Raw genomic sequence first — 22,984 nt, forward strand, 5'->3', positions numbered from 1 at the left:
CAGAGGTAGACGACTTATTTGTTGTCTTATCCATGTGCACCTTTTCATGCAATCTTCACCTTCTCGAGATACGTTTTTTTTTGCGGGGGGGGACATTGTGCGAGTCCTACTGATTTAGCAGTTCTCATTTAAGTAAGCCCCAGCTGCTCCTGTTGCTGCGTCATCGGTGGGTGAACGAGGAGACTGCGTAAAAGCACTGTGAGTACCTCGGAGGTAAAAAGCGTTACAAGCGAAAGCCAATTTACACTTTTTGTATGCTAGTTGGCGATAATTTATTTTATTGATATTCCTTTTGCGGGAAATTGCGGCTATGCTGCTGCAAAAAAAAAAACAACATAAAAACAATAATAAAATAGAGAAAAAAATCAAATAAAATGATGTGAGACAAAGAGAGCCTCCTGTGTAGTAATAAAAGTAACTAGTAAATCCAAAGGGCCTTTTTCCAAACCGCATCGAAGAATTTCATTGGAGCCGAACATTTTTTTTTTTTTTATGATGACCCAAACCGTCTGAAAATGAAGTGTAGGAGTATGTTAACATGAATATAGAGGCACATCCTTTGAGGGGCTCACCCGTTCAATCTGAATGCGTCTCACAGATATGACCCGAAACAATCATTATGCCGCTCTGTAGCAGCCGCATCATCTCATCGCGTCTTCCGCAGAGCACCTTAATTGAAGACCTCGGTGAGCGTCGGTGAGGCCTGTTGCCGCTTTTTTTACTGGAACGCCATCATTCCAAGTGAATAGCATATGTCCTCTGTCAGGCTTCAGGCTAAACTATTCATTTTCATCATTTCGCTGAGCCAAATTTAATAGAGCGTGAAAGAAGTGGGCTTCAAATGTCATAAGTCAGACGACAGATTCAGACTTAATATCTCTCCATAAATCTCCAGATGAATTGCTCACAGTTTGGGAGTTTAATGTGAGTTTATGTTCTTAATCGATCCGCTTGTTTGTTATTATTTTTTTATATTTTTTTTTACACCCACTCTATTAAATTCAGTGTTGCTCTGTTTTCAGCATAATGATTCCAAATTGTACCGTAGGTTATTTTGTCATTCTAACCCTGCCAGGGGCTGACAGGTCATTAAGGGGAACTTTATCGACTTGTAAAAAGAATGTCTTTTTAAACCCTCGTCTACTCAGATATGAAAATATACTCTTGCATCTAATATAGACACTATATTAAAAATTGAAGTGTGTTGCAGTGCAGTTCTACTCTGTTGCAAGCGCAATGATAACTTATTTAGAATACGCAGTGTTAGATTTATAGCTGCCTGACAGTGTCTATCAAAACTGCAAAACATTCATAAATATATAGATATGATATTGTGCAAGTAGTGTTTCCCAATATTCATTGAAGACTATTTTTCTACCTTTAAAAAATAATTATACTTAAATTCACTTAGAGTGCAATCCAAGCTTGTTTGTTCTGTTCTATGAATGGCGACAGGTGGATGCATTTCTTAATTGGCTAACTAATGGAAGAACATTTACGGTATTTTACGGACTATAAGCTGCAGCAAATCTTATTAGGGAAAACAAAAAAAATAAATATACAAGCGGCACCAGGCTATAAGCCGCAGTTTTCCATGTTGGAAAAAAATGAGTTGTTTACTGCATGCGCAGAACGATTCGATTTTGTACTGTGAATGCACATAAAGGTCCATAAACGGATTGTTAAAACAGTGCCTTTTAACACGGCAACAACTTTGCTAATTAAGACAGAACAGATCCAAGAGAAAGAAAATGCAGATTTATTTAGCGTATTTTCTGAACTATTGAGCACCCCCTACTGGTGAAAGAAAGAATTAGCCGCATGGTTCAAAATTGAGGGGGAAATGTAGCGGTTTATAGTCTGGGAAATACGGTAATTGTTGTGCCTGTCATGATATGTCACTGGCATAGATAAACGGTCAAATTTGCAGAAAATTAATGTGGTTTATTTATTTATTTATTTATTTTTAAATACCAAATTAGTGAATGTAAGCACTGGTGTGCTGCAGCACAGTGGGAATCACTGACCTAATGAATTCTCAAGAAACGATTAAAATGGCCAGAAGTGTTGATGGTTTGTTTTCATGCCATTTTGATTTAGAATGATTCATTATTAACTTCATCCCATACATAAAACATTTCAACAAGCCAGCGTCCGCTCATTTGAAATGCTGGAATCATCCGGTTCTTTTCGTCAGCAAGCTCTATTTTATTTATTTTTTTCCCTCTTCGCATCAAACAGTGAAGCGTGATGCAAATTACCACCAGCGTGCGCAGCCTATCGCTCATTGCCTCGTCTGTTGTGCACTCAGTAGGCCGAGAGCACAAAGGAGAAAGGACGGAACGTTTTTGAGTGGGTAGTCAATGCAACGTGGCACAGAAACACATCCATAATGTTACAGCGGGTGCGCACATAACCACCAAGACGTAGCAGCCGAGGGTGGTTTGAGGGAATTATTTAGAGCATGACGGCTGCCGTGAAAATGCGGATGGATCTATCACTTGATGAGTCTTCTGACCTGCGTGATGTATGACGGCAAGGCAAGCCTGTGCATGAGCTCACACTCGGGATTGGATTGGGATGCTTTGGATGTGTGGGAGTCCGCTTTAGTGTACACATTTGTTCCATTATATACGATATTTAGCTCATCCAAGCCGGAAGGCGAGTGCTGCTGTTTTGATTGCTGTTTGTTGGTTTATTTGTCGGGTTGGGATGGGGCAATATAGCATGCAAATGATACTGTCAGTTTTATTGTATGTTAAGATTTAAGATTGGATGTGGGTCATTTTAATCAATATGTTCAATTTAAATTTCTTGTTCTATTGGCAGATAATTTTGCTTAGGATGAGGAATAATTCCTCATTTGAGTTTTTCTCATATTTTTAGGATGATATTTTGCAGTGTGCTAACATAAAAATATATATATATATTTTTTTTTTTTATTTATTTATTCATTTTCAGAGGTATTTTTTATTCTCATCACTTGATTATTAATAAACGTATCTCCCCGCCTAAGAATAGTCTACAAATTGTCAAGTTTTAATTAATGCTAGCATTTTGTGTTTCTCGCCTTGAACCGAGATTTGCTCGTTAGCTAACATTTAACAATTAAAGCAGTACAGTCAATACAAACGCTTTCGAATCGTAAAAGAGAACTAGGGCAAGCACTAAATGATGTGTTCACTTTGACAAATTTCGCACTTTTGTCAACAGGTGTCCAAAATGAAGTTTCAAGTGATGGAATTGGAAGTGTTAGTGGAAGATGCACCAAATTAATTGCAGTTGCCAAGTTTTTGTTTGATTCAACTCGTCTCCAGCCCATGGTAACTGAATGTATGCGCCCATTAAATTTGCATTTCAAGGACACATCATTAAAAACTCAGTTATTTCACAGCGGGGCAGAAGCGCTCAACGGCTCACGCTCAGGAATTTTTGAAAGAGACAGCAATAGATTTACTTGGTTGTTTAATTCCACTCTGTTTAAAAGCACTCCGGAGGCCGTACTATTTGTAGACGCAAATACAATGCAAGTTGGCGTCAATTAGGCTTGATTTGCTCTGTTTTGGTCATGACCGCAAATTGGATGTATTTCATTCACTGAGTATTACGAATCGTTTTAAAATATTCATTTTGTCACCAAGGTCGCATTTTTATCTGGGGCATATTTACATTTTGTGTTTTTCCTAATAGTACGGGGAAATTTTGTATTTCTTGGCTTTTTCTGAGCATTCGATTAGATTGAGGGCAGCATGGTGATCTAGCGGTTGGCACATTTGTTCTTTCGCAGTTCGAATCTTGGCTTTGGCGTTCATGTGTGGGGAGTTTGCATGAGCTCCAACTTTCTCCCACATTCAAAAAACATACATGTTAGGCAAGTTCATATTTTTTTTTTAAATGTTTCGTTTCACTTAAATGTTTTTAGTTTTAGTATTAGTTTTTTTGTTAAATAAACTGAGTATTATTCGAGTGCGAGATGAAAGTATTGTTATAAATTTGAATTTTCAAATGGCTGTTTGACTTTCCTGCTTCTATAAAGCTGTACAGCAATACCAATAGAAAAAAAATCAAATGAGCACCGAAAGCTCTAGTATGATATTTATTGCCAGTCAAAAACGAAAGACATTTTCACTCGAATTAAAGTTAACGTAAGATGTAGTTTTTTGTGACGCTTTCAATTCCAGGTGAAGTCTGGTGGAAGTTGAGCATCAAATAACCAAATACAGTGCACGTTTTTCTCTTAAGATTCTCAGCCGGGAGCGCTGCTCTTGAATCGCACGTATCGTGAGGCCTTGAGAGATGCGAAGCGCCTTCCTGTGGGATGGATGCAGTGAGAGAAACCCCCGAGAGAGCCGCATCATCCAAGAGAAACATGACTTTTATCGTGATAGTCTCGTGACTTGTTTAGCATTGACTTCATTTGTCCCACGTCTGCTTCAGATGGACAAATGGTGAAAGGAGACGCCGCAATCAGGCGGGAACGAGTCGTGTAACGCGGTTTTGTGTTAAGTCACGACGTTCTGCCTCTGCTGGTTGATTCATCACTTTTAAAATGGCCGTATGTGAATGTGATTAAGAGGCTGTTTTCCCATTTTGTAAGGAAAAATAGCATTACAATGTGCCATCGATATCAACTCTCTGCAAGTGCTATTCTGCAATTGTCAAAGCCATCCATTCTTGCTCAGGAACACTTATCCTGCGCATACGTTCACATTTGTTCCAAGATTGGTCGTCATTTACTGTGGAGTTGTTGCGACAATAAGGCAATAAGTTTGCCGGGGGGGTGCCTTTTTTGAATTGCAAGATTGATATTTGCTGCTAAGCATTCAATGCAAGTGACTCGCCGTCTCACTGGATTTAGCACTTCAATAAGCAAAACTGTAAATGTGTGTCTTGCTGCGAATCAAGTCAAACAGTCGCTTTCAACTCAAAGGCGTTCAAAATAGAGAAGGCATGAAAGACTCCGCTGACTTTGTTGCACACTGATGGTCAACTTCTTGAACGTGACCTTGAGGATTTTTGGAATTGCCGTGGCTAATTTCATAGGAATAAACGGGGGGGAAAGTGGTTAAGAGTTGTCGGAATGACCGGAGCCTTCAAAGTCGTCCAATATCGACTTAACCGAGGTGGTGTGGTTGTCATTTTCAACGCCTAGAAAATCCCTTCTTGTATTTTACTTGTGTGGTTGCACGCCTGCATAAAAGTAGTAGCAGATCATTTGAAGATGGAGAAAGAAAATGTATACTTAATTTTTTTTTTTTTCATCCATGTTTATTTTCCTAGAACGGTGTCCTCATTGGGGTCACAAGTGAGCTGGAGACTTTCCCAACTGGCTTCGGTGGCGAGAACCTGAACCAGTCGCGTCGATTGAAAATTCAGAGTCTTCGCTCTGCCTCCTTTAGTAAACAATGAGTTCATAGTTTCATGAAGTCACCTAAATGTTGCAATCCATTTTTTTTTTTTGCTTCTTATTAGAATATTAAGATATTAAATTGAGATGACTCTTTTTGCCGCGCTGAATTGAACTGACGCGAAACTCAAGTGTTTGGGGCCGCGCGATGGTGAGTAATTACGTACGTGGCCCAGCAGGAATGTAAGATTGTGTGAATAATTCAAAGCAGTCTGAAGTAAAAAAAAAAAAAAAGAAAGTGAAAAGTGATTTCACTGAATAGAAAGGAGGGCAGCGTGAGGCCAGATGCAGATTACATTCAGTCCACGAAAGAAAGCAATAAAGCTCACTTACTGCGACTCCATCATGTAACGAATGTCGCAGACTCACATTTGACTGCAAATCCGTGATATTAATTAAGATTAGCGTGGTAAGAAAAAGAAAAAAAAAACCACACAGTGTGAGAACCTGCCCTTTAATTAAATTCAAAGTCAGCACAAAGTAATGTTCAAGCCTTTGGAGGTCTTTTGAGTATCAGGCGGCAGTTAGCCGCTATCAATAAGGAACCTTTGTGGCAACTGGCCATTACAGCGTGCTGAAGGCTCCTTCAATCTTTCATGCTATGAATTGAGGCTTCAATTAGTTCTCAAGTGTCCCTCCCCACTTCGCTTTATTGATTCCCTTTTTTTGAAAAATATCCGTCTGACGCAGCCAAATGCTTGTTTTAAGAGCGACGACGTCATAACAAGCGTTGGCGCCGCACTATCTGAGGTCATTGTCGTTTCCGCCGAGCACGGCTTTCGCATCACACGGCCATGGCGAGGACATCCGTGTCACTTCGTGTTTGCCGCCAGCCCCTCAAATCTAAGCTCTCCTCAAAGTGCATCGCTCATCCACCACCAGCCCAGCCCCGCCAGTTCATCCTCCTAAAAAAATGACTTACTCGACTGTGAAGTCTTTATCGTTGAACTTTTTTGCTCTTTTCAGTCATTATTTCTATTTTTGACCCCTGTTTCCATCATATAAGAATGTGTGAAGAACACACGCAAAAAACTGGAAGGATATAAATATATATATATAGATACACATTTGTTGTTTGCTGCATGTGTACTGTGAATGCACATAAAGGCAACAACTTTGCTCATTAAAACAGAACAAACCCAAGAGACAAAAAAAAAAATTTAGATTTATTTCGCATATTTTTGGAACTATAGAGCGCCCCCTATTGGTGAAAGAAAAAATCCTCCGCACCGTTGTATTAGCCGCATGGTTCAAAATCGAGGAATCAAAATCTTCAAAATCTCACTTTGCACGAAACTAGGATGGATCACACACTTTGTGTCACTGACCAACCAATTAGCACATCTGCAAATCTGAAAAATAAAAAATTCCACACCAAAGGAGTCAAAAAGCTGCATTGCCATTTTAACAGTTGCATCGTCGACATACAGAGACTAAAAAGAGAACTAAACCGCAGTGCAGAAATAAATGCTAAGCAAGAGTAAAAGAGCTCCAAAGGAATGTAAATTATACAAACAACAAAACAGTCATAAAACCTTCACTGAAAATGGACAACGCCAATTTAAAAATTAAAAAAAAAAAAAACAACAACACTCTTATTGCATCTCAAAGACAGACAGAAAACCAGAATTGTTGGCGGATAATAGATAAAAATGACAATGTCATGTTTTAAAGTGGCTGGTGCCTCGTGGTTCCATTTCGTGGCTGCAACCTTCCAACATTTGGAGATCATTCTTTTTCTTGCATGGTGAGTTACATTTTGCATGTCGAAACTAAACTTACACGCCGTTTGTTGCCATTATCACATAGTTACAAAATTAGCTGACCGCTATTATCTCGCTAACGGTTCATTTGTCTTTTCACTGAGTGCGTTAAAAACAATTCAAGTAAACCCAAGCCACCTGTGCCTCACCTGTGAATTGAAAAGTAATACCAAGGTGCAAGAATAAGTTGATTGACGCCGGACTACAGCGTTCGGCGTCAATCAAAGTCGTGAATTAATATCTTTGCACAGGTCCAATTTTTGATACGAGTCATATTGAATCTTTCGTGCGTTGAGCTTGTGTAGCTAATATTGTTGCTGGTGAGGTATGCGGAAAAGCACCTGCTGGAAGCTCATCCCTTTGTTGTTGCAAGAAAAACAGTGTCCAAACATGTAAAGGCTGAAAAAAACAAAAATGAAGGGAACATGTGGGGAAAAAAAATAAATAAATAAACGGTGGTGTTTACACATCTCATTTCCACCCGCAGCTGGAACGACGTACATCTTTGGGAAAGGAGGCGCTCTCATCACGTTCACCTGGGCGCCCAATGAGCGGCCGAGCACTCGGGCCGACCGGCTCGCCGTGGGCTTCAGCAGCCTGCAGAAGGACGCCATCTTGGTGCGTGTGGAGAGCACGCACGGGCTCGGAGACTATCTTCAGCTGCACATAGTAAGTGCTCGAGTGAGATTTTTTTATTTTTTTTTTTTGCCACAAGGTCGCGCTTGTTCATCGGTATTGTCGCTCGTGGAATATTATATATTTGTGGTTATAATTACCGTTTTATTTTATTTTTTGTAAATATCTCTTTAGATTCTCTTTGAACACATCTGTGAGGGGTTCAAAGTGAATCATGTTCTCCAACAAGCTAACGAATCTCACTTGTATAGTCTGCATATTTAATAATTCAGTGTTGTGTCTCAGCTAAAACCATCATAAAAAATGCATTTATCACCTTCTATAAACAAGGCATTATGGAATTAATTAATAGACAAAAAGCTGACAATGTTGAATACACAAAACATTTTAAAGCCTTGGATTTGTTCATTTTTTTTTATTCCAATGTCAAGACTAAACGAGAATGCCAGATAGTCTAAAATTAATCTTGTGTTCTTTATGTTAAATCGTTGATTTTTTTTTTTTTCATTTGTTCAAGGCAACGAGATCCTTTTTTTTTTTTTTTACCTCGTTTAGTTTGGACGTGCAACTTAACATAAAGAAAACAAAATGAATTTTTGACTACATACACTTCCGGGTATATAGTCGACATACATCGAAACTTATCGAGGTAAAAAAAAAAAAAACTCCGTTGTCTGAACAAATGAAAAAATCAACTATAAGAATGCCAGCTAGTGTTTTTTTCTACAGTATTTAAAAGTGTGTTATGATCTAGTGTATAAAACTTTAAAAATGAATAACTCAAAATAGTCCAGTCCAGTCATGAATGTGAACAATCATCAATGGAACGGATGCACGGCAGCTTATTAAACGTTTCTAGTGGAAAGAAGACCGCAAAATACGTGAACTCCTCCGACCTCTAGAGGGCAGTGATACAGGTACAGAATTGCTCCTCATACCCCTGGAGTGGCCCCCCTCTGCGGGATTCCTGAGTCCACAAACCACGTATAAATTGGTTGGGCAAACCTCTGTGACCTTCCGGGACTCTGGTGAGGGTTAAAGCTGTTTGACAGTTCCATGGACTGGACAAAAACTGCACACTGCACCCCCTGAATCCAAGAGTCAACTTCCTGACACAACCTCCTTTTCAGAACGCCTGAAGGGACATTATCAAGGATGCTGAGGAGTGTGTTCACCTTGTATTTAGAACACACCCTACGGGACCACCACTCCTGTGTGCCAGGCAAGAGGCCCCGTCCCCGGTGTCCTCACAATGTTGCAGAGTCAGGCATACAACATCTCGAGCCTTTGGGAACTCTGGGCAAAATGTTTGCAATTCTTCCACAAGTCCAAATTTTGTTTCCTGGCTTCAGTTTAGTACATTTTGCCACAACCTTTGCCAGGCAGCACTTAATTTGGTGAAATCCAAGTCATGCCATCTTCACAGTTAACATGCTTTTGCTTGTGCTGTTGCCGCTCGTACCATCGTTTTGTGTTTTGCAATCAAATTAGCTCATCCATCATGGCTAATGGCAAGCATAAGGCAAGCGACGACAGCGGAGGTGCTGAGAAGCGGAAAAAGCGGTCTCAGTGGGAAATGAAGGTTGCCATAATTAGGAAATCAGATTGTGCTCGAAAAGATGGTGACTGTGGCAAGTTTGTACAGTCTGGCTCCAGAACAAGCGAAGATCCAGACGGCGACTTTGTTTGGCGAGCGACGTGAAGAAAATGTGTCCGTGTTTGGAGACAGCAACGGGGAACACAGACACCACTTTGCTCTCCCTCCGCCTCCCACCACGCGAGAGGCGCCCACCCCCACATTTCAGTGCTATCAGTCAACCATTTGTACGTTTATTTATTTTCCATCGGGTCAAGCAACGCGTCAATTTGCGGCACGTGTCAGTTATTGCCGAGGCAGAGAGCGCTCACCAAAAGAGGAAGCTGGCGGTATCCCAGCGGGCTTTTGGAAATCATCGAGAAGGAAGCCTTCAGTAGAAAGTAACGACTCATAACCAAGTCGAGATATGAACAGCCGTCTGGAACGGCACGGCTTCAGAAGTAGGGGAGAATTTTTTCTTTTTTTTTTTTTAGAGACGTCCAACTTGTTGCGTTGATAGGTGGTATCCACTCCGACCTGATTCCAATCCAAGAATATCCGATTCCATTTATATTTTTTTCCATTTGCTCTGTCATTACGTGTGCTACGGAATAACGTACGACAACATCCATATATGCCACACCATGCGCCGTGTTTGTATAACCCATATAACACCGCCCCCAAAAAAAAAAAAAAAAACGCACAAACAAGTTTGCTTCTTCCACATTAAAACACCCGCATCCAATATTGATGTTGCCCCCGTCCGAAGCGTTCCCATAACTGCAGAAACGACCACAAGAAAACAGCGCGGTTTCTCTCGTGATAAAGTATAGCGTCTGTTGGCGAAACAAGCGACACCTCAGCAGCTGTCATCAAGTGTGTCTGTTCTGGAGGGAAATCAGCCTTTTTAGCAAGTAGCCACAGGACAGATGTGGCGTAATGAAAACCGGAGGAGAGAGCTGTCAAACGTCCGCGAGTGGTGTAATAATTAAAATCACAGCTGTTTAATGTGGCTTTCAGTCCACTGGATATTTTAATGTTGGATGCTGGGATTGAAACTCCTTCACACTTTCATGCCACCAGTTTGTCCTCAGCAATCCATTAGGAGAATTGTTTTCTAAGGTCCTAAAATAGTTTGAAACTGAACCCAGAGAAGAAAATATTGGATTTGACGGAACAGTGCTTTGAGACGTAAATATTGTACCGTAAACGGCATCGACAGTTGGATGTTTTGCGAGCATATGACATTTTTTTTTTCTCCCCCCTGACATCAAATCTCTTTCCACTGCGACATGCAACGCTTGCAGCTTGTAAGTGTCTTTTTTTTCTCTCTTGTGGCTGCCAACTTGCTGCGCTCAAACACTTTGACACATTGACACATTATTAAATGCTCAGACGGCGAAGGAGTTCACGGAGTGTGAGGTTCCTCCAGCGAAGCACTCAGATACAACAGATAGCAGTCATATACCTCATCGCTCGAGTCGCTTTGGTAAAAGGGACTCAAGGAGAAAGAGTTGAACATGAGGAAGCCCTGATAGCCGTGCATCATGCGTCGCCTGGACCCGAAATTTGTGCCAATGTATGACTTTTTTTTTTTTTTGTACAGTTGATTTCTTATCATCTCGGTTTTCAAATTTTTTTCTTGCTGGATTTTAATGAAAGGGAGAATTTATTTTGCCTGAATTGAGTCATTATTGGCGCTTGGAAATATTAGTGCGAGTTTGTATTCAGGACAGGCAAGGTTGTTATAGTTAAGCATAACTAATGAAATGAAAAAAAATAGTTAATAAAATAAAATAAAACAATAAAAAAGATCAAATAATTTCATTTACAAAACTAACTGAACTAAGTTTAGTTTTCATGTATGTCAATTAATATCATACATGAGCTATTAATATTTTTTTTTGCAATTTGTTTTACTTTATTACACAATCGTTACTGACCTTTTTCTTATCTGGCACTTGACAAATACTCTGTATATTAGAAAAAAAATTAAAATAACTCTAAAACTAATAAAAACTAAACTAAAATAAAGTGCAAAAAAAAAATTAACAAATCTGCTCTAAAATCGAATTAAAACTAATTGAATCTTGAAAGACTTGTGAAAATTCCCAAACTATGATACATAAAATTAGGTATACCCTTTTTAAGAAAATAAATTAATTTTGCTGGCCCTACGGTGACACTGGCAAAATCATATCTTCACTTTTTAGGAAGTCAAGACTACTTTGATCAGCGGGAAGTGAGTGACAGTGCCACGCCAGTGTACCGAATTGTGCATGTGGAATTTGGAGTATTTCATTTTCATCACTGCCAAATGAGCTTTGCTTGGTCACAGTTGGGATTAAAAAATTGCTTTTATTTACCAGGTCCCCCCCGTGTTAGCTGTATTAGCACAACGCTATGTTGCATATGAAGAGATATTCTAGAGTTCCATTGGGATTACAAGAGATAAAAGCGCTCTGAATGGCACCCACCACCGATGCAGATTCCCACTTGGCTTTGAATATGCACTAAGGAGAAGAGTCGCGGGACTTCTAGAAGCCTTTGCATTATTTAAAAGGTATTCTCGTTGCAGGGGTATGTCCTAGTCAAATAGTCTGCACTGTGGTCCTTACATTATAAAAACACCAGCCCAATATGCGTTTTGCAGGCAAGGTGAAGCATTCAGTGCACAGCCTTTCGGCACGAGAACCTTGATCCTCGTGGAAGCAAACAGCCAGACATCACGCGGCTGATCGTGTCACACCTCCTATAGGCCCATTTCGAGTAGATTCTTCAAGAGAAAGCGGAGCAAATGAATGTCATAGCAAAAGACGTCTCTTTGGGTCGCTTGGACAAGAGCGCTCTCGTTTTTTTCTTTTTTTTTTTGCTTTGCCAGCACTTGAAAGGTCCTCCAGGACTTGTTTTGTAATCTCACTGAGTCAAGCGAAAAAAAGAAAAATGCCTCTGGCAATCGACTCCAACCTAGGAGATGTTATTATGGGCTGGATTTGACCATGAATTTTTATTTCGCTTGCTTTTTAAATAACCCTAACAGACAATTGGCAAAGGCTGATCATTCGTGAAGACGGGATGAGTTTGATTGGTTCTTGACATTGAAGACCATAATCCAATTTTTATACCTCTGATGGATCTGCTGGGACAATAATTCAGTAGCATTTTCTGCCACGTGCAATTATGTATGACTGCTTAATTCTTGCCTTCATGGTCCATACTACATCGTACTTCTTTTTTTTTTTTATTTACCTCACTTATTTTAAACAGGAGCTCTGAGTAGGAAATGACCCTGTTGCAGACCATTAACAGCAGCCGACTCCCACCATGCTAACCGCTATCTTGCCTTGAGGCTAATGTTAGGCAAATCGATGCTGTTCCAGCTCACGGGAGATCAGCTGTCAACTATTCCGGGTCATTAAGTGAAGCAGTCTCCGTTTTTATTTTCACTTGTCTTCGCACACTGGAGAGACGTCTGAATTGCGAAGTGATCGTTGTTGTTTATGATGGTGATTTTTATCGTCGTATTGTGTCTTTGCAAACTAGCTCACAAATTGCCATCGCTCTTTTTGCGCTTGTAATTATCCGTAAATTGCCCGTTTTTTTTTCCCTCGGATAACAATGTAGCATTTGTGAATATAATGTAAGAATAGAGTAGCTCATTATTCCTCTGCAGTGGCAAAGCGCAGGTTTCAGCTGGACTCCTAACGCCGAATTACTGTCTCGATTCGATGCACATTGCAAGTTCATTCCTAATTGTGAATGTGCGCTGCTTTGTTTAACCGTTGTTGCTAACCTAAGTGAGTGTTCAAGTCGGACCTTTCACATCTCCCGACGTGCAACAAGAATCACATGATATCGAGTGGGTGATGATTAAACAAAATGTTACCATCGTAAAGACGATATTAAAGGTACTGGGAATGTTTTCATTCCCGTTTTAACATTATTCGCTGTTATATGCATGGAAAAATTAAACAGACACAATTCTTTCATTCTGTCAGAACGGAGGTATTGTGAGATCTTGCGATTTGTCCTTGGTGTTGCATAAATACCAAAGAAAAGAAAAAAAATCACCAAAAGCACCCAATAAAACTTTTTTGTGACTCGATTTAACCGGCCAATGTTAATGTCACATTTTTTAAAAGAGTACTTCAATTTCGGACTGTAAAGCGCACCTGCATACAAGCTGCAGCAGCTCTTTTTTGGGAAAAAAAAAAAAAAAAAAACGATACACAAGCCACACCAGGCTATAAGCCGCAGTTTTCTATGTTGAAAAAAAAATGAGGATGTACGGAACGATTTTGTACTGTGAATGCACATAAAGGTCCATAAACAGATTGTTAAAAGAGTGCCTTTTACCATGGCAACAACTTTGCTAATTAAAACAGAACAGACCCGAGAGAAAAAAAAAAATCGCAATTTATTTAGCGTATTTTCTGAACTATAGAGCGCCCTCTACTGGTGAAAGAAAAATCCACAGAAACGCCGCACCGTTGTATTAGCTGCGAGGTTCAAGATCTAGGAAACAAGTAGCGACTTATCATCCGGAAAATACAGTAAATGACTTTAGAACTCGCATTCCCTCAGTTCAAGCTTTAAATATCAGTCAGTCGTGGGATGTCAGAGGTTTCTGAAGACACTTTCCTATGTAACACCAAGCACATTAGCATGAATAATGATTTCACATTCAAAAGGATTCCAGCAGGATTTTACATATGATTAGAGGGCGAGCAAAGCTTTAAGACAGCTTCAACATCGCACCACAAGCCCAGCAGAAGCCGCAGCCACCTTGAAGGCAAGAAGAGGCATATTTCTGTCGACATATTCAGCCAGTCATTCAATTTTCGGGAGTCTGAGGGAGGGGGACTGATCTAATATGGCACAAATCACAGCATAAGCTCAGGAGGAACCGCGCCGAGGTGACAGCAAAGCTGCAAAACTCCAAAATATAAAGCACTATGCGGTGTTTAAGATAGGTTGTCTATAAAGCCAGTAAATATTGTAGTCTTCATGTGCCACGGAGGACTAGCGCATTTTCATTTCGACAAAACACAACACCCACCCAATTTGCCTGCACTTCCTCTGTCTTGTTGAAGGTGCCTTACTGCAGCTGGAGTTGGAAGAAAGCCCTGCAGCCTCTGCATATCTTATTCCACCCGCCTGAGAGACAAAAAAGACATAAGCAGGCTGAAACTTCCTTACTATAATGATTATTAATCATGTGCGCGACGTACAACTGCGCGCAACTGACATTCCTATTATGGTCACGTCACCGCCTGTCAACGATCCTCTCTAATGATTGGTTTGCACACCGCCGGCTTGTTTCATGTGCGACAAAATCTACCCGTTGGCCACTTTATTAGGTACAAGCGCGCATCCTAATGAGAGCCACATGATATGATATAAACGCCCCAAGTGGCACAATGTAAATGAATGTGTTAGACTGATATTTTCTAGACCACCGCAAAATACTCCTAAAACATTCTGCATCTTTCTTTTTGTAAAAGCTGATTTATTTATTTCTTTTAGTATTCAGTTATTCTATGGCTAATTAGGACATATTTTCCAACCGGTTCCTCATGTGCGCATTAGTGAGCAATTTATCGCGTTCCCATCATTAGTTTGACCTTGTATGGCAGTGGGGGGGGGGGGGGGGGCAAGATGCAGACACACAGACTGTTTGCTACCAGTGCCCCCCAAAGGCTATCTTGGGAAGCAGCTTTGACCTTTGCGGAAGGTTGTCAGTAGCAGACAGAGGCAGGAAAACAGGGGGGGAGAGGTGGGGGTAGTTGGTCAAGCAAAGGAGGAACAGCAGGATTGTGTCAGGAGTGATCCACATCAGGCAACCTGAGCTGGCGGCTGAGAGGAAATGATGCTGAACCCTAAAGAAAGAGCTGAACATACTGGTCGTGTCACAAATGATATGCGTTCGCCAGCCCAACTTGGATTTGGTTTCGACACCCTTCAGGTAGCCAAAGGAAAACGTTTCCCACGTGCACATCAGCTGTTTTGGAGGGAAGAGGCATGGACAATGAATTTTGCACACGCATGTGTTTTCTCACGCAAAAACCACTCAAGTGATTTAAATTACATTTTGTTGATAGGTGCATTGTAGCTCAAAGCCGCAGGAAGATACCGTTGTGGTTATTTTGGCTCCAGGGCTTCCAAAGCAATTGTGAAAGGGAAATGGACTTTAGACCAGCGATTCAGCTAATGTATGCTCAGTTGGTTGAGTCACATAAATAAACACTTTGACATTTAATCCTTGTATTAATATATATATATATTTTTTTTCTGCAAGTACAACAAATAAGTTTACATTACGGTACTTTAAAGTAGAATTTGCACGATCGGGATTTTGGAACCGATCACTGCTCAGCGTGTTTAAAATGATTTGATCAACAATCCTATCATAAAATAATGTCAAATCTAACCAGTCTATTTAAACAACTTATTTATTTAACAAAAAAAAAATAATAATAAACACCTCCGGGGGAGAAAAAAAATAAAATTTGCTGAATTTTAATTTTCTGCTCAGACATAACACATAGAGGCCGAAATGTGATTGGATGAAAAAAAAAAAATTATAATAATCCAACAGCCATATCCTGGAAGCAGTGCTGCTAGGACAAACGCAAAGATGAAGAGAAAGGACAGTTGGGAATAAATGAATATAATTTCATGGATCAAATATGAGAATGTAGTGGTTTGTAAATGTAGCTCAGTGCTTCTGATTGTGTTTAGGCCAGCAGAGAAGGCCTTGTCACCAAGCGAGGATTTTCCAGTGTTGGTTATTCATGCCATGTCACCTTCCAGGATCAAGGCAAAATCGGCGTCATCTTCAACGTGGGGACCGATGACATCGCCATCGACGAGCCTGCTGTCATGGTAAATGACGGCAAGTACCATGTTGTACGCTTCACACGCAGCGGTGGCAATGCCACGCTCCAGGTGGACAACTATCCGGTCATTGAGCGCTACCCGCCAGGTAAGACTAATGACAGCCGCTGCGTCCAGTCCGTTGCATGTTTGCCTCGAGATCAATCTGCCGCTGATTGGAGGTTGGAAGTCAGCTCTCCGCAATTGTGCGTCGCTCGAAACGCTATCCATTAAATTGCCATCCACATATCCATAGTGGACCTTTCAAGTTGCGTAAACAATCTCATGATCTGACACTGATACACTCGCCTAAAGCTGTCTTGCTAAGTATATCTTGCACTTAAAGAGCTTTCATCAGCAGCTGTCATTCCTGTAATCGTTTTTTCCTGCCTCCGATAAGCAAACATGCTCACGTGCAGTACATTCAAAGTCGCTATTTTCTCCTCAGCCTTTTTTTTTTTTTTTTTCTAAAAATGGCTTTTTCTTTGTTGGTTATGACTCGTGCAGACCGGAGTTGTGCATTTAGCAACATTACTACCTCCCGCAAACGTTGTCACCACGTCTACCGTCTTTTGAGCGCAAAAAGATCAAGCGGCGAAGGCGAATCTAGTGGAAATAATGTTAGGAGTGGCATGACATTCTGTTATTGACTCAACGCTGCGGCTACATGCGTACGCGGGAAACAAACCTGCGGATAATATATTCATCGAAACCTCATTTTAAACCCAAAAGGGATTAAGGCTCGCCCGCCTGTGTACTTGCACGCCTAATTTGCATGCAGATTGAAAAGGGAAACGCAAACTGCTTTCATGTAATCACGGCTGGCTGCTCTTTAACCTGCTCTGAACCCAATCGACCTTTTTCAGAGCAGGTGCAGCGGCAGGCGCGGCGGGAGGAAGTTCCCACTCTTCCTCCAGCTGCTGGTGAAACGACACACACAAAAAAAAAATATAATAATTTTAATCACACACGCATCTGTACAGATTTTGCTCCCACTTTAGCAATCAGTGATTTCATGATATGATTTCAATTAGTATTTTTATTTGCAGCATAAATTTGCTGTGTAAGAAAGCTTGAACAGTCTGACTTACAGTGTCATGTACGGCGCCTCCTCTCCCATGTTACACCATAATCCTTTTTCTGTATTCATTACCAGCCCACTGCTGACGACATTGGCCGTCTTTTCCTTCTTTATGTAATATCGATTGTATGTTTGTTTATGCATGCAGTCATTCACGTATGGATTAGTTTATTTCTTTTTAAGACTCAAAATTTTGATATGTAAGTTTGCGCCACAAGAATCGACTCTCCTGCAAGAATAAACTTGCCGTCGATGTATTATGTGCAATGTTTTCACTGTCCAACAAAAATCATGTGTATTTTTTATTTTTTTTTTATCAAAAACCGAAGTGATTTTTCTTATTTTCATAAAATATGAATGCTTTTTATTGGACAGTAATGAATCAACCTGTTGAGTTTTCTCTTGCTCGTGTAGCCTTTTATTCTGAAAATGTTCATTTATAACGTGAGTTTCTTTTCATTAGAATTTAGTAGGATTTCATACAAAAAATCAAAAATATTGGTTACTTTTTTAATTATTTAATTTTATTTTTTTTCGTACAGAAAAAATGGAAATTTGGATTAGAAAAATATTATTCTATTTTTATATATTTAAATATATAATATTTTGATTCAAAAAGGTCCTGGAAAGTATTCCAGTTTGATTGCAGTACACTTTTTGCATTTTGTTGGATTTCCTACTAAATTCATCACAATGAAATCTCACCACTGATGATGTTGTTTTCTGCTTATATCTCATGTCTGACTGTCTAAAACGTGACATTAGTTTTTTTCTGAATGTTTTTGTTAATATGCCTGATTTATCATGCTGCTAACTGAATTAACCATGTTTTTTTTAATTCAAAGTATATAAACTTTTTTTCTCCTGTGCTTAAAATATATAAACGGCACTAACTAGTGTAGCTATAAACAGCCTAAACTTGACTTCTCTAACTGTTGCTCTTAAAAAAAAAAAAAAAAAAAATCGAATTAAAGTAAAGATACATTTAACTGACCGATGCTTAACCAGCTTGTTAAAGGTGTTAGCTATCATAACTCTGTTTCTAACCATGTGATCTTTCAGCTTGCAGACGTTAACCTTTAACCTGTCTCTCCAAATTCTCTGAAGGACACTATGATAATGAACGACTGGCTATTGCTAGGCAAAGAATCCCGTACAGACTCGGTCGGGTAGTTGACGAGTGGCTACTCGATAAAGGTAAAAAAAAAAAAGAATTGATTGGTTAATTAATCCTTGAACTAACTAGTGATTAACCATTCCCCCAAGAGCGGCGCAGCGCCACAAGACAATTGTGACAAGGATCAAGTTATCCAAATGCGAAACAGTCGCCAAATTTAATTGGACCGTCTAATGATCTGCCAATGACGAAGAGCGCTCAAATCAAATGATCAAATGTTGTCACCAAACGTTTTAAGTGTTTCTTCCTCGTCACGCTTGCACCTTGTGGACCAGCTGCACCCTTAAACTGATTTTAAACCAATGAACTTAAAAAACTCATAACCCATAACCAGCACCCCCCCCACCCCCCATCGTCCCTTTTAACCACTGCCATTAACCTGCGAGGGAGTGTTAGGGCCACGCTGAAAAGAAAAAAAAAAGAAACAACCGCTACAAGATCAATCTGGACACATTACCGAAACTAAATTGTCATTTTAAAGTCACCATATGGCTCGAAAAAAAAGACCCAAGTCATAATGTTAGGAGGAAAAACGTAAAAAAGTCATGACTGCACTTCAAAGTTGTAATATTACAAGAAAAAAAAATATCTGAAAAAGGGATAATGTGACAGAATGAGAAAAATAACGGGAAAATATTTTATGAGAATAAAGTCGAAATGATGCAATAAAAAGTCATTTTTCCAGAATAAATTTGTAATGTTTGTAGAAGCAAATTAGCCACTGCAGAAAGAGATTAAAATGAGCCCATCCAATGCACAGTCTGGCAGGCTTGACGTTCAATTAAAACTGACTTTATTCTCATAATATTTTATAAACAGTACAGTATTACTTTTTTTTTTTTTTTACTTGCACATGAAATTATATTCTTGTAACATTACAACTTAAGTCTCGTTAGCTTTCTTCTCAGTGTGGCCCTAACATTCCTTCGTCTTAACTAGATGTGTAAATGTGTGTAATAAATTTGTTTTTAATCTTTAAAGTGTGCTGCACTTTGACTCGTGCCAGTAAAATGTGAACTAATCGCCCCCCCCCCCCCGCCCCTTAAACCGATGTAAGCGAAACCTCTCGATGTGATCGCCCTAAGTGAACCAACACCGCCCCCCCCCCCCCAACCTCTTCCACTTGTTCCCATCGGCCTTGTGATGTTGGCTTCCCGTGTCCACGACAGTGACCATGTCACAGCCCCGCCACCCCCCCCCCCCGCCACCCCCAGCTTCAGTTCAGCCCGTGACAAAAGAGGCCTGACAGGCTGCTGAAATGGATCACTGTTTGCAGCCACCAACTTTGCTAATAAGTATTCTCCTGAAACGGGCCCAATTACTGCACTCCTCTCGCTGATGTAGCTTATCAGCGTAGCTGCTGTCAGTGGCGCTGTTACAAGACATTGTCCCTCGCAGGAGTTAAGACAATTGGACTGGAGGAGAACTCAGGAGTTTTAATGGCTGCGGAATTCACTGGTCAGTGGAGTTTAGCCTCCATTTTGGGGGATTTTTTTTTTCCACTGCCCTGAAGCCAGTGACTTCAGTTGTAATCATGGCCTCTGTTTGATAAATAAAGATCCAGTTTGAAGCCCCGCCCCATTCCAATGCGAGGAATCAAATGTCAAAATGCATAAATAGGGATCTAAATATAAGCACCTCCTATTCTTATTGTAACCTGCATGATTAAAGTGTCAATCCCCTCGTTTAACGATGAAATTTTTTTGTAAATCACTCACACCAACATGGTTTCAAGTTGTACACCCGTGCCACCCACATGATTTTTTTTTTACATTTGCTTTACTTTTTTTTCTGTCCCTGTCTATCAACTTCTCTCTGCCTGGCTTGTAGGAAGACAGCTGACCATCTTTAACAGCCAAGCCGCCGTTAAAATCGGCGGCCAGGACAAGGGCCGGCCATTCCAGGGTCAGATCTCTGGCCTTTATTACAACGGGCTGCAAGTGCTCAAACTGGCGGCGGAGAATGACCCCAGCGTGCAGGTGGAGGGCAACCTCCGTCTGGTGGGCGACGCGCTCTCCGTGCTGACCACCGACACCACCTCGGCGACCCCGCTGGCCGTGTCCGACATGTCCACCACCATCATGGAGACCACCACCACCATGGCGACCACCACCACCCGCAGGCAGCGCTCACCCAGTTTGCGGGACAGCATCTCTCAGGTCAGAAAAAAAAACAAATTGGAGCCAACCACTATCATGTGGCAATTACAAAATCCATCAATACTAGAGAACAACACAATAACAACTGTGCCACGTACATCATCTGGAGCAGTTCGGAATCGATATTTATATGGCAGCTTCATTGTCACTATTTCATGGTAACATTTGAGGATACAAGGACTAAAAATGACAAAAAAATAAATTGTGAGTTTACGCTATTGTGTTGCCTTCGCTCTGGGAGGAGATCTCCGTTGTACAACTCATCAGACAATGAACACGGAGACGGGGAGAGTGAGTCAAATTTGGAGGGATAGGTTTTAAGAAGACATTTTTACTTCTTTCCATTAGGTCATCGTAATAGGACTCAAATGTATCAAGTGCGTTGAGGACATCTGTCTCACAGTCAAGAGGTTTTGAGTTCAAATCTCTTGTTTTGGCAACTTGCGTTTGCTATCCACAACGATCGTGAATGTTTGTCTGCCTGTAAAAGGCTGATCGGATCTATTGAGTGACGTGGAAGTGAACGTATGAGAAGGTGGAATTGACTAGCTATTAGCGGACATTAGCATTAGCCACTGTGGTGCACGGTGGCAGTGTTAGTTGAGGCGACCGGTAGATGTGTTTTTGACTATTCTATTTTGTTACCATTTGTTTAATAAACCGATCGAAAGATGTTTCCATCCTCCCTATCGTTATATCGCCTTCAATGGATTACAATTAGTTCTAACTAGCGGTGGCAGGCTATATTCAATTAGCTAGCGATGTTCACCGGAGACAGTTGAACTGTAATTTACAGTACAATAAAAAAAAGAATTAAAAAAACAAATACAGGATGAAGTGAACGTGGGAAAACTGTACTTGAAGCCTACGCGTTCTCTGTGAAATTCAAAAGAGTAATCCTAATCAAGCAGATAATGCGACATGTTGTTTGGGAATGAATGTCGCACAATGAGAGAAATATTCAGTGGGAAAGAAAAATTAAAAACATTTGCTTTCTCATTGTGTGACTCGAATATTATGACTAATTAAAATTTCAGGGTCTAAGTCTCACAGGAGGATTACATTTCTTTTGTGCTCGGGTTCAACGGAACCCGAGCGCTCGCAGCGTTGCGCTGGAACTGGTGGCCAAAGGTGCTGTGAAAGCTTGAAATTGCTTTCCAACTTTTCCAAGTCACAATAACTTCTTTTGATGCACAACATTTGTCAGCATAAGCGCTCAATTGCCGGCAATAAAAGAGTGCATATTATTACGATTATGTTCGGTTTGACCAATAAATGTTGACAGAAATTGAGTAAATAAAACGGACTACAACACAAATCACATGATTAATTAGAGCCATTGTGATTTATTTTAGTGTTTAATGAATATGTTCAGTCTTTTTTTTTTTTTTTTTTTTTTTTGGGGCCGCCACGCCTGGATAACACAGTTTGAATCTCAACTGATTCTGTATGAAGTTTTGCAGACTTCTTTTCAGATGGATTCATTTGCATTTCTCTTGTCTGGCTTCCCTTCACCTTTGAATAGCCTTCATATAATTTCAATTCATCCAAGTGGACCTTCTGTTCACCATTCTGTTCAGGTTTATACTAAGGTCGCTGAGTGCCCAAAGCCTCCTCCTAAAAAAAAAAAAAAAAAAAAAAAAAAAAAAAAAAAAAAAAACATTGATTTAGCATGAGACAATTTGTTATTGCAAGATGCAGCTTACAAACTATCGAATGCCGGTTGGGAATTTGGTTTTCAACATAACAGCTCCTCCTTAGAAACACGGAAGACTCTGCCATGGGGGCAAAAAATGAAACGTAGCAGAATATGTGCACATTTTCTGTTTGTTCTTTCACTAGCATCGCTCCAAGCTCCAAACACTGAAGTGGCTCATTGAAACACTTTGCAACATTTTCGTTTTCACACACGGCAAACAAGCTCATAGGGCAGTGAGCAGAGGGAATTTGAGTTTGTAAAATCAGCTTGCTTCTTTTTTTTCCTCCTCCCCCCCAACCCCTCCACCCCCACACACAGCCGCAAAACTCGGATGATATTCTGGTGGCATCAGCTGAGTGTCCAAGTGACGATGAAGACCTTGAAGAGTGTGAACCGGGAACAGGTGGGTTTTCTCTGGCAAAAAAAAATAAATAATGATGTGTAGTTCCATGGGTAGGAGTGAAATAGCTCAGCACAAATTTCTGTTTTTACGCTAGGTGCTCTAATCAATGCTCAATTAATCACCGGGTGCTGTCCACTTGAAAATAAACGCCTTGCTGTCGAATGGATTGCACCTTAAAAAAATAACGCTTTGAAAATAGTGTGACAA

At 40.4% G+C, this 22,984-nt stretch overlaps 1 protein-coding gene across 6 annotated transcripts in view; it reads left to right on the forward strand.

Moving 5' to 3' along the window:
• The window catches only part of LOC148320225 (neurexin-2-like), a 116,295-nt gene that overhangs the window by 87,767 nt on the left and 5,544 nt on the right, over nt 1-22,984 (forward strand). For 5 of the 6 annotated variants that reach the window (XM_088278945.1, XM_088278949.1, XM_088278947.1 and 2 more), the window contains 5 exons: nt 7,658-7,839; nt 16,196-16,367; nt 18,447-18,536; nt 20,347-20,675; nt 22,693-22,777. In XM_088278945.1, the coding sequence (XP_088135071.1) occupies nt 7,658-7,839; nt 16,196-16,367; nt 18,447-18,536; nt 20,347-20,675; nt 22,693-22,777 (858 nt within the window). The remainder of the gene's footprint in view (nt 1-7,657; nt 7,840-16,195; nt 16,368-18,446; nt 18,537-20,346; nt 20,676-22,692; nt 22,778-22,984) is intronic. The other variant, XM_088278951.1, reaches the window with a different exon arrangement.

The sequence above is a fragment of the Idiotropiscis lumnitzeri genome, chromosome 17 (genome assembly GCF_059441095.1).
Source record: "Idiotropiscis lumnitzeri isolate Australia: NSW breed Sydney's pygmy pipehorse chromosome 17, RoL_Ilum_1.0, whole genome shotgun sequence".
NCBI lineage: Eukaryota > Metazoa > Chordata > Actinopteri > Syngnathiformes > Syngnathidae > Idiotropiscis > Idiotropiscis lumnitzeri.